At 34.8% G+C, this 12249-nt stretch overlaps 1 protein-coding gene across 1 annotated transcript; it reads left to right on the top strand.

Annotated features, from left to right (window-relative positions):
* The first annotated feature begins 3564 nt into the window (after positions 1–3564).
* Positions 3565–11179, top strand: LOC137018878 (DBH-like monooxygenase protein 2 homolog). Its single transcript, XM_067383658.1, has 13 exons — positions 3565–3834; positions 4450–4596; positions 4929–5081; positions 5642–5725; positions 5814–5966; positions 6207–6309; positions 8470–8636; positions 8725–8813; positions 8927–9023; positions 9159–9218; positions 10650–10780; positions 10868–10976; positions 11102–11179. Exons 1-13 carry the CDS (start codon positions 3568–3570, stop codon positions 11177–11179), a joined length of 1638 nt encoding a protein of 545 aa, XP_067239759.1. The 5' UTR covers positions 3565–3567.
* The last annotated feature ends 1070 nt before the right edge of the window (positions 11180–12249 follow it).

Here is a 12249-nt window from a genome sequence, read left to right as displayed (position 1 = left end):
TATCGAGAGTTTTTGCGAATGTGCATAACTCAGGCTGAAGTCAATGGACCGCTTCGGTGTTCTTTGATTGCTTTTTTCATGTAATAGCTAACGTTAAATAACCAGTTTGAAAACAACTTTTGTTTTTTATACTACAGAAATAATCAATGTTAAGTCTAATTTTACTAATCCGTAAAAAAGCAATACATTCATTACGGTTCTGGCTCGTTTTGTCATGCTTTTTTTTTTTAAATTTAGCTATTTGAACAACAGATATTTGATTTTAATAAGGTAATTATAAAAACTGGCCCCTACAAAATAAAAAAAAGTGTATATGTAAATTCTAATATATATATATATATATATATATATATATATATATATATATATATATATATATATACACACACACCCAAAAAAATAAATCATTGACCCCTCTGAAGGACATTGTATATGGTTGTTACCATTAGTGTAAGAACTTAAGGGTAGGCTATGCAGTTTATAGAAGTCCGCTCTCTACATAGTGCTCTTCATGGCCACTGAATAGATACAGAAGCTGTTTCAGCTACGCACCGGTATGGCAGTAGGCTCTTTGAAAAATACATAGGCCTACAAAGTCTCGGATTTGAAACCGGTTTACCACCCAGCACTATTCGGAGGCAATAAATAATACATTAAGGCAATACTATGATAGCATTCTATGCATGCCTGCCAATCAACATTAGAGAGCCACCCTCAGGCAAGTGACCTCGGCCAAAGGTGTGTCTGCATGTGTTCGGAGACCTAAAAACTTGCCTAAAATCTCTCCTACCTAAATATGTGGTCAAGGAGCCGCTACTGGTCTAACGAGTTAACTAATAATGTGGCATCTGCACTGATAGAACCCTGCAGAATAACAGATCATAAAGGAATATTCATAAGAATAAATATGGTGCAAGATAAATTAGTTAAAAAAATTAGCAGCTATTGGAAAAATTATGGAAAAAAATATTTATTGAGAAATTTTTAAATTGTGTAAAAAGAAGACATTTCTCCTCCACAGAAACAGAGAATATTGTAGTTAAACATGAATTAACATATCTAGGTGTAGTAATCTGTAAAAATGAAAAACAAAGGAGTTAGTTACATTTTGAACCAATTATTAAGAAAAAAAAATTGTGGTTAATGAGGAATATATCAATATTTGGGAGGGTATTATTATCAAAGGTGGAAGGCATGTCTTTATCATTAGATGTGCCTCCTAAGATTATTAAAGATTTAGATAACATAATTTATGACTTTATTTGGAGGGAAAAAAAACACATTATTATGCTTTGTAACCCTAAAGAGCAAAAGGGACTTGAAGTCTTAGTACACCTAATGACACTTTCAAAATTAAACGTTTGATAGAGTTGATGTAGAATGGAGAAGGAATGTATTTCCTAATTACATATTTAATACTCTTGGAGGCAAAGACTTTTTGTAAAAATGTAATTTTTCTGTTGACAAAATTCCTGTTAAATTGGCCGGTTTTCACAGACAAGCCTTGCTAGCATGTGAATTGGTATATAAGCACAATTTTTTTACCCCACAATTATTTCATATGGAATAACAAAGACATACTATTCAAACACAAATCATTATTCTGTCATAAATGGTTCAAGGAAGGCTTTATTTTAGTAAATGTGTCATATACTGAATTTCTCAGAAAATTCCAATTACCAGTTAAATCAAGAGAGTTTGCTATTGTTCTTACGCGATTCCAAAGAGCGGGACATAAAGAACTGTCAGTGGAAATCAACATGGATAATCCTTGTGAGAATATTTTAATTGATAATGTTGATGTTCCAAATCAACAGTGTAGCAAAAACAACATTATAAGAAAAGCTTTTTGTTCTGTGTCCTTTCCTGCAGCAAGGTCTTCTTTATCTCTTGGGTTAAAGCAAGTTCTGTATCAGTAACAAAATTAGGGAAGTGTCTTGAATAATTCATAGAATTTATCCTGCTAAACATGCTTTGGAAAGATTTAAACTCAATATTTCCTATATACCTGTGAATTTTGTGGTCAGGAAAAAAGTTTTTTTTCACTGTATTAATATAGAATTCTATATTAATAGATTACTGGAGTTTATGATAGAAATTTGTGTATTTGATGTGCTTTTTGAAGCTTTTTTATACAGAGAATGAAAATATGAAATGTAAATAATATGTTTGTTTATTTTATTAGGAAAATCCCATAAGAAGATGGGCTCAATGCAAACCAAACTTTTCACATTTTATAACTGACTTTAAATTATATATGTAAATCTTTTGGAACAAGCCAAAAACAAAAAGTGCTTAAAAACACACAATGCTCTGAAAGCACTGAAAATAATGGTTCTGAAAGCTACAAAAAAATTATACTCAAATTTTAAAAAAACTATTATGCTCATGTCAAATTATTAAGAAGCTATTTGTGGTAAAATCTTTTTTTTAATTATTTTTTTAAATTGTTTCAAAAGTGACTAAACATTTGGAGGAAGAGCTGAAGGCAACAATAAATCAAGTCGTTTGTATGATTTTGAATAAGCTATAAGTACGTAAATGTTATTACTGCTGCCATTTAAGAAATTTAGCACTTGGGAAACACAAGGCTATATGTTTTTAATGAAGATGTTTCATTGATACTTGAAAATAAATTTAATATCCTCTGTATCTGCTTGTCTATATGCTTTATTCTTAAAATGTTATTTTATCAGAAATCATCAGAAGTAAGATTATGTTACTTACAGCTGCTATAGAATTCAGCTCCGCCAAGCTGAGAAACCAGCTTCAAACCCCAAAAAATTACCAGTAAAATTGATAAAAATTTGGAACCAAAAATTATTCAGAGGCTTTGACCTGACCAAGTGTTATCTGACATAATTAAGATTAATTTTTAATTTACCTGACTTAACAACAACAACAACAACCAAAACTTAAGCTCAAGTTTCAAATTAAATGTCAGTACTGCTTTAAATATAATATCCAATTTTAATATGCCATTTGAAGTAATGTGTGGTTGTGCAATTTTGTTGTTTCAGTGCATAGTGGTATACATGGGATTTTTTACTTATCAAAACTATGCCGTGGCAAAAAAAGAAAAAAGTTTGGGAAACACTGCCCTAAAACATTCTTATTTTTATAGCCCTTTTTATTATAATTATTATTATAATTTTATTTATTTATTTTTTTACAGTTCTGAGCGCTGCTCCTTTACTTTGATGAGAAGATACTGAAAGGGCAAAAAAGCTTAAAAATAATTAAATCTCTGTCATAGTCAGGAATTATTAATTGCTACAATTTTGACTGTTCATTACATCTCCAAAATAAATATTTCTTTAATAAAGAGTCATTTTTGTATGTAATGCTTGTTCATTTCTGAACAAGAAAAGTGCTTGTAGCCTTTATGATTCTCCAATAATAGAGAATGTGGAACCTGACTGACCAGACCAGAGTGAGAGGAGGGGACTCAGGTGAGGGGAGGTTACATTCAAGAGGGCTATTAAAAGTGCACTACAGAGCAGTTTCATACACTACCTTCTCAAACATCTTACAGAAACACTGTTTGTCAGATTTTGAAAAGGTAACATGGGCCAGTTATCTCTTGTCCTGCTCTTGCTTTCAGCTCAATGGTCCTGCGCTCAGGAAGACCCTCTTTTGCCTTTCTCTGAATACCTGGACCGCGAGCACAATGTGCTGCTGAAGTGGGGCTTTGATGAGATCCAGGGCACCATCTTGTTCGAGCTCACTGTCAACACCAGTGGCTGGGTCGGTTTTGGCTTCAGCCCCAAAGGAGGAATGACTGGAGCCGATATCGTCATTGGAGGAGTTGGACCGAAAGGCAGTTACTTCACGGTAAATTCAAAGAATGACACAGATAATTTTCAAGTCACTTACAGTGGATACTTTTATATACTTGATTCTGATTCATACATGCATTTGATATTTAGTTAAAGGGTTAGCACCCCAAAATTAACATTTTGTCATTAATTACTCATGCTCATATCGTTCCACAGCCGTAAGACTTTCGTTCATCTTCGGAACACAAATGAAGATCTTTTTGTTGACAGAATGCTGTCAGATTTCCTTCCATTGACTGCCTTTGTAACTGCACTTTGATGCTTTAAAAACTTCATAAAGAGAAAACTAACCCAGACTCTCATCCTAATCCTAAACTAATCCTAAAATGGCATGTTTTGGAAGTTATTTTATAAGTGAAGTCAAAGACAAGACAAAGTCTACTTTTTAATTATAAGTTGAATTATATTTGTTTCCAAACTAGATGAAAATGTTGGTAAATTAACCTGATATTGTAAGTGTTTTGGCTTATTGAAAGTCAAACTAAACTGATTTTAACTGGATTGGGAACTGTACATCTATAAACAAACATAACTACAACATACAGATCATGAAAACACCTGTCGCTATCTGTAAATACATGCTGGATTTCTCTTTGTTTCCCGTGTTCAGGACCGTCATGCTACAGGGAAATCAATACCAGTGGTTGACCAGAAACAGAACTACAAACTCCTGTCTCTAAACGAGTCTGATGGGAAAACAGTCATGAAGTTTCAGAGATCCGTTAAGTCTTGTGATGAAAATGACTTACCCATTACTGTGAGTATATCTAAACACTGAATGTGTAGTAATGTCGGTCCTCAGGGATCAGGGTGTTTCGGGAACTCCTCTCCCTAATTTTTTTTTTATCCAGTTTGTCAAGATGCTATCAACTGTTAAGAAACCCTCCTTAAAGTGAGAAGTTAGACCATCTAATAGAACTCAGAAACCCTTAATTTACAGATAAAACAAATAGCTATTAAAGTTATCAGTGGCCATATGCACACTCCAAACTTTTGTGAGTGATAACCTGCATTGTGTAAGTGGCAAAAGATCTTCTCATTTTCTATTTAGAGATCAAGTAAAAGTGTTTTGTTTTATTACATGATTAGGATATTCCCATGAAGCTGATCTTTGCGTACGGACAGAGCGATGACATCATGTACCATAGTAACCGAAGGGGAATGAAGGAGGTGAACCTGTTGAAGTACATGCCTCGTGTCAACCCTCCAAACAGCAAGTATTTCGACATGACTATGGTCAATGTAAGAGATTTTTACTTTTTCATGAGTAACATAACACTTAAGTTGTCCAAATTGTTCATCTAGAATAGAGCATTTTGTTGCAAATGCATGTTTTGAACATATATACACTAGTTTTGTTTAATTGTGGGGTCAGTAAGATTTTATTTTTATGTTTTTGAAAGAAGTCTCTTATATGCTCACCAAAGTTGTACGTATTTGATCAAAAATACAGTAAAATATTGAAATATTATTACAATTTAAAATAGCCTAACTATTTTCTATTTTGTGTTTTAAAATGTAATTTATTCCTGTGATGACACAGCTGCATTTTCAGCATCATTACTCCAGTCTTCAGTGTCACATGACCCTTTAAAAATCATTTAAATATGCTGAATTGCTGAATTAGTGTAGGCTTATTTCTTTTAAAAGATATCTTACTGATCACAAACTTTTGAATGGTAACTTACTACTGTAACTGCATGTATGTTGATCTCAAAACTCGGACCAATCATGCAAGGAAAAAAGGTGAGTGTGAACTTTCACTTTACATGTTACTTGTGATACATTTAAAATCATTTCAGTTCACTGTACCAGACAACCAAACCTACTATCACTGCAAGGTCATGAGAGCCCCGACTTTTGATCGCAAACAGCACATTTATCGCGTAAGTGAATCTATGAACTTCACACACATGATCTATCCACCGATCTGTCGATCATCTTCATCTCTTGACTTACTTTCATTTTCTCCAGATTGAGCCGTTTATCACAAACTTTGACCTCGTGCATCATATGCTGCTGTACCGCTGCCCGCCGAGTGTGACGGAGCCTCTTGAAGCAGAATGTTACACAGGCGAAGGGGAAGAGTGTATAGAGGTCGTTGCTGTGTGGGGAATTGGCGGAGGGGTTAGTCTCTTCTGAAAATTGAGAATTGGATCAGTTTGATTCATTCAGTAAATCACTCCGGCCGGTTTTCAGAACTGGTCCTGGTTCACCGAAAAGATCCACGTCAAAAGAACGAATCAGTTTTTTATTCACAATATGACTTGATTATTGAAATACTATTCATATATTTATATGCAAAACTTGAGGGAAATTACCGACTGAACCTCTATGTAACTTTTTAATTATATGATGTTTTTCAAGGCTTTTGAACTCCCTGAGATGGCCGGACTTCCAATTGGAGGAAATGTTGGTGATTTTTTGTACAGGCTTGAAATTCATTACAACAACCCAAATAAAGTTGCAGGTCAGTCCGTACAATGTAAAATATCACACTTTGAAGAATATATTAATATTCGTCATGAAACAGAAGTTGTGATAGTCTTTTCTTCCCTAATATGAGATATATCATGAGTGATACGGCTTCTTGAATTACAAAAAAAAAATTGTAGAGGGTGATTTGATTTAGTCAATCAGGAATTGATTGGATTGTTGGGGTTTGCTATTGAATGCAACAGTCAGGTTCCAGAAGTAAAAGATTAATTCAATTTCTCGATAAGGAAATTGATTTTTAACACACTTTAAAAAGCCTTAGCCTACTGTGAGCTAGGAGGTTGTTGATAGTAGGCCTATTTGGTTCTGTTAAAGTCGTCAGCCCACATTATGTCAGCTAAGTTTTAAAATAATCATGTTTAACAGCATAATTCATGGTGAAAAACTACATTACCCATGATTCTGTACAGAAATCCCTCCAATCAGAGTCGAAAGAAGTAAAACGGGCCAAAAGATCTTGTTATATAATACTGTATTATGAACATTTTTAATTGAGTAGTTTAATATTTCTCCATTCTTTTTAATTCATTTATGCTGTTCGCATAATAATGCTTCATGGGATTGTAGTTCACGTAGTCCCTCACTAAGGTTTCGTTAAGCTTATTGTACCTTTGTAGCTTTGTCTGATTTTAACTAAATATGTTTTTTAAAGGTGCCCTAGAATCAGATCAGAATTTTCCTCGGCATAGTTGAATAACAAGAGTTCAGTACATGGAAAAGACATACATTGAGTTTCAAACACCATTGTTTCCTCCTTCTTATGTAAATCTCATTTGTTTAAAAGACTTCCGGAAAACACTCGGATCTCAACATAACACCGACTGTTACGTAACAGTTGGGATCATTAACATGTATGACCCCAATATTTGCATAATGCCAGCCCATTCGACGCATTATTAGACAAGGAAAGGCAGTATCAACGGCTGGATCTGTGCACAGACAAGGTAAGCAAGCAAGAACAACAGCGAAAAATGGCAGATGGAGCAATAATAACTGACATGATCCATGATTTCATGATATTTTTTGTCATATTTGTAAATTGTCTTTCTAAATGTTTCATTAGCATGTTGCTAATATACTGATATACTTAATACTAATATACTGCTAATATACTGATATACTCTAATATACTTAAATGAGGTTAAAGTTACCATCGTTTCTTACTGTATTCACGGAGACGACAGCCGTCGCTATTTTCATTTTTAAACACTTGCAGTCTATGTAATTCATAAACACAACTTCATTCTTTATAAATCTCTCCAACAGTGTAGAATTAGACGTTTGCCACAGAGCATAGCCTCAAACTCACACAGAATCAAACGTAACCATCTAAATAAATACTTTACTCACATAATTCGAAGCGTGCATACAGCATGCATGACGAACATCTTGTAAAGATCCATTTGAGGGTTATATTAGCTGTGTGAACTGTGTTTATGCAATGTATATATAGTTGAGAGCTTGTGTGGCAGAGGAAGCGCATCTCTTAAAGGGGCCGTGCTGAAAAAAAATCAGTGCATAGGTAATGATGCCCCAAAATAGGCAGTTAAAAAAATTAATAAAAAAAAAATCTATGGGGTATTTTGAGCTGAAACTTCACAGACACATTCAGGGGACACCTAGGACTTATATTACATCTTGTAAAAAACAATCTAGGGCATCTTTAAATACAGAGATAGTATATTAAAAGCACATTTAAGTTCATATTTCATGGTGTCTCAAAATAGCACAGTTGAGTTCACTTAGATGTTCTTAAGATTATCTTAAGAAGTACTAAAGAAGAATTTTTAGTATATTAAGTACAATATTAGTGCGCGGAAATAGAGCACTTTAAGTACATTATTGAAATGTACTTTTTTTTCTCCTGGGTCAAATCAAAGTTTGTAAGGCTATGATTCACCTCATAAGCTGGTTGGCTTGGTTCATGGCTTAAAATGCTTTAACAAAGAGTTTTTTGAAATCCCCATGGGAGAAATGAATGGAAAAATACTTCCAGAACCCATGCCGGATGCCACTAAAAAAGTGGACGGGCACTTGTTCCACTCTATTGCTGCTATCTCATGTGAGTGACAGGTTGTCCCGTCCTCTTTTGATTTCATGGTGACATAATAAAACAATATTCCTCTCTACACAGGTCGAGTTGATAACTCAGGTCTGCGATTCTACTGTACATCTGAACTCCGTCAGCATGATGCAGCTATTCTGATGACAGGGCTTGCCGTGGCCCCTGGATACGCCATCCCACCCAAAGCCAAATCCTTCCTCACATACGGCCTGTGTGACACTGCTTATATTCCACAGGTATATATGTATGAGCTTCTCACATTCTCACAATCAAAGGCAGACTCAGCAGATGACTGGATGATCTGTTGTGTTCTGTGCTCTACAGGTTCTAGAGACGCCACATGATCTTCAGGTGTTCTCTGTGATGATGCACACACACTTGGCTGGACGGAAGGTGCGAGTCGGACACTTCAGGTAAACATTTTTGACCAATGACTGACTTAAAGTTCACCTGAAAGTAATGTGTGCTTTTCTTTCTTCTGTGGTACATAACCTAAAGTTACTGTATAAATTCTTATACTTGTCAGAGGGGAAAAACAGATTGATTTTCTATCCGTGGATGAAAACTATGATTTTGAATATCAGGAAGTGACAAACTTGGGCAAAACTAAGACAGTGCAGTTGGTAAGTGTTAAAAGGTTACCATGCTATAAATATATATAGCATTGGCTTTTCATAGCATGGTTGGCATATATAATTATAAATATATAATATAATTAATGGCAATAAGTGAAATAAAGCAACTTTTTGGTCTTGCAGGGTGACAAATTGCTGGTGGAGTGCACATATAACACTGAAAACCGCAACACACTCACATGGGTTGGTACATTTACATAGAGCCTCATAATGTCTTTTAATCAACAGCATGTAGTTTCAGTAATGCATTACAATATAGCGTTACTCCCTAAAAAAAGTAACTAACTGCATTACTTAGTTAATTGTTAAGGAAAATAATGCATTACATTACTTTTGCATTACTCTTTCTCATCTAGGCTGGGCTTCCTTGTTTGTATTTTAATAAATACTGAATCGTTTTTTATGCAAATGAGATGAGTAAATGCATGTTCACAGTTGGTCTAGAACTATAATAACCATCATGTTTACACACAATGGGTCTCATTCATGAAACATTGGTAAATATACGAGTAAATATGTGAGTGATTTGCGCGTAAAGAGACCTCTTCTCCTGATTCACAAATACTTCGTAAACGTCAGAAGTGATAATGAAATGTGTGTGTGTGTTAATGAATTCCAATCAGTCGTAAATGGGACGCGCGTGCACGCTCATTCTCAATTACCATAAATCCCGCCCATTAAATCCGACTGACAACTATATATGGGCATCATATTATGACACCAAACAAAGGATTTTGGCCATTTTATAGGAAACATTTTCCATAACAATTAAGGGGCCATTAGTTTGCCCAACCGTATTGAAATCAATTCATTATTTGATTAAAGTGCTCCATTTGAAGACACTATTACTGGCTCTCACAATAAAAGTAAAAAGAAAAAACGTATGTAATTACTATATATAATATTTTTTCAAAATGCTGTGTCCTTATTAAGGTGAATTAAAATGCTGCCTTATTAATGAGCAAAACGTTCTGATGTTAAACGCACTATTTATGCGTGGCTGGGAGTAGGTGTAGATTTCTTTCGTACCAACTAACATTTGGAAAATACTAATATTTTAATGAATCCGAAAATTTATGCCAGAACCACTTTACACACGATTTACACAAAAATTCATTCTGCTCGTGTTTCACGAATGAGACCCATTGCCTCTGCACTTATGATTTCTCTCAACATGGACAGAAGTGTAAGTCAATAAATGGAAAACAAATAACCTGCATTACTGATTTGAAAAAGTAACTCAGATATGTTTTGTAAATTTAAAAGTAACGTTACTTTACTATAAGTAATCTGATTATATATAACTGACGGTACTTGTAATGTGTTACCCCCAACATTAGTAGTTTCAATTTTCACTGCCTCTGAATATATTAATTATAATAACGTAATTGGTCAGAGCATGGTGGACATTGTTGTAAATGTCTTCTAAGGTATTGTTGATATGCTTATGAGTTTTAATCCCATTCCCCTGCTCTTCTCCTGCATTTTCCTATTGGCTATTCAATAAAGACACCGAACAGCCATGGCTGTAATATGTGCACAAATTATTTGTCTAATAAAAATTGAGGGGATGGGGGATGGGATATGGATGTAACTCCCTTTTTCTGCCCACAGGGGGGATTCTCAACTTCAGATGAGATGTGTTTGGCCTTCCTCTTCTACTATCCAGCTATGAATCTGAGCAGATGTTGGAGCTTCCCTGATGCAGAATCTTTAGGATCTGCGATGAGAGCAACAGATAAAGAGTAATCTAATTTTTAAAACACTGTTTTAACGCATTTAGCTCTTAATATTTGCCTAATGATAATGTGGCTTTTATTTGAACTTTGCAGTACCTTGCTCAAGATGATGTACATGAAGAATTGGAATGATGCAGATATCAACCAGTACCAACAAACACTGAAGAAAGTCGACCAGTTAGTCATGGTCACTGACACATTTGTAAGTGTCCACACCTTTACAATATGAATGAAGCCTTTAAACATGCTTCTGTTCTGATCTCAGCAGTTACGATTTTTAAAGGATCGACATGTTTTCCTGACACAATTTTCCTTGTGTATTACCAGAACAATGGATCATACAACAAAGGGACGATTCCGGATCTTAATGTCATCCCATCTACGCCCTGCATCTTGATCCCATGAGCAGTTGTGCCATCAAAAGTCTTGCTACCACCTAAAATGGTAGATGTGTGCTTATATGGCCTTCTAGTGGAAGTAATAGACACTGTCAACTGCTTAGTTGATAGTTCACCCAAAAAATGAAAATTCTCTCATTAATTACTCATCCTCATGTCATTAATAACATTTGTCATCTACTGAATAAAATGCCATATAAATAAACATGACTTACTTTACTGGAGTGTACATTTGCTCTTTGGCCATACGAATTCCTCTGAATCATCAGAATCGGACTCATGCAATTGTAATGAGTTTCTCTTTAAATCCTGGCTTGTTTCACTTTTTATCCTTCTTATCCTTTTCTCTTATTATTTGATCTGCCTTTTTTTTCTAAACGTCCTTGCTGTCTTTCTTTCTTTTTTTATATTTACAACCCGAATTCCGGAAATGTTTGGACGTTTTTTTAATTTGAATAAAATGAAATCTAAAAGACTTTCAAATCATATGAGCCAATATTTAATTCACAATGGAACATAGATAACATAACAAATGTTTAAACTGAGACATTTTACAATTCAATGCACAAAATGGGCTCATTTCAAACTTGATGCCTGCTACAGGTCTCAAAATAGTTGGAATGGGGGCATGTTTACCATGGTGTAGCATCTCCTCTTCTTTTCAAAACAGTTTGAAGGCACCTGGGCATCGAGACTTTATTGGAGCATTTGTGAAGTTTTGGTGTTGAAATTTGGTCCAATTCTTGCCTGATATAGGTTTCCAGCTGCTGAGGAGTTCATGGTCGTCTTTGACATATTTTTTGTTTAATGATGGGCCAAATGTTCTCTATAGGTGAAAGATCTGGACTGCAGGCAGGCCAATTCAACACCCGGACTCTTCTACAACAAAGCCATGCTGTTGTAATAGCTGCAATATGTGGTTTTGCATTGTCCTGCTGAAATACACAAGGCCTTCCCTGAAATAGACGTCATCTGGAGGGGAGCATATGTTGCTCTAAAACCATATACCTTTCAGAATTCATAGTGCTTTCCAAAACATGCTGCTTATACTGTATGCACCCCCATACCATCAGAGAT

The sequence above is a fragment of the Chanodichthys erythropterus genome, chromosome 4 (genome assembly GCF_024489055.1).
Source record: "Chanodichthys erythropterus isolate Z2021 chromosome 4, ASM2448905v1, whole genome shotgun sequence".
Lineage (NCBI taxonomy): Eukaryota > Metazoa > Chordata > Actinopteri > Cypriniformes > Xenocyprididae > Chanodichthys > Chanodichthys erythropterus.
The sequence above is the reverse complement of the archived record's forward strand: the minus strand, read 5'-3'. Positions and strand labels throughout refer to the sequence as shown.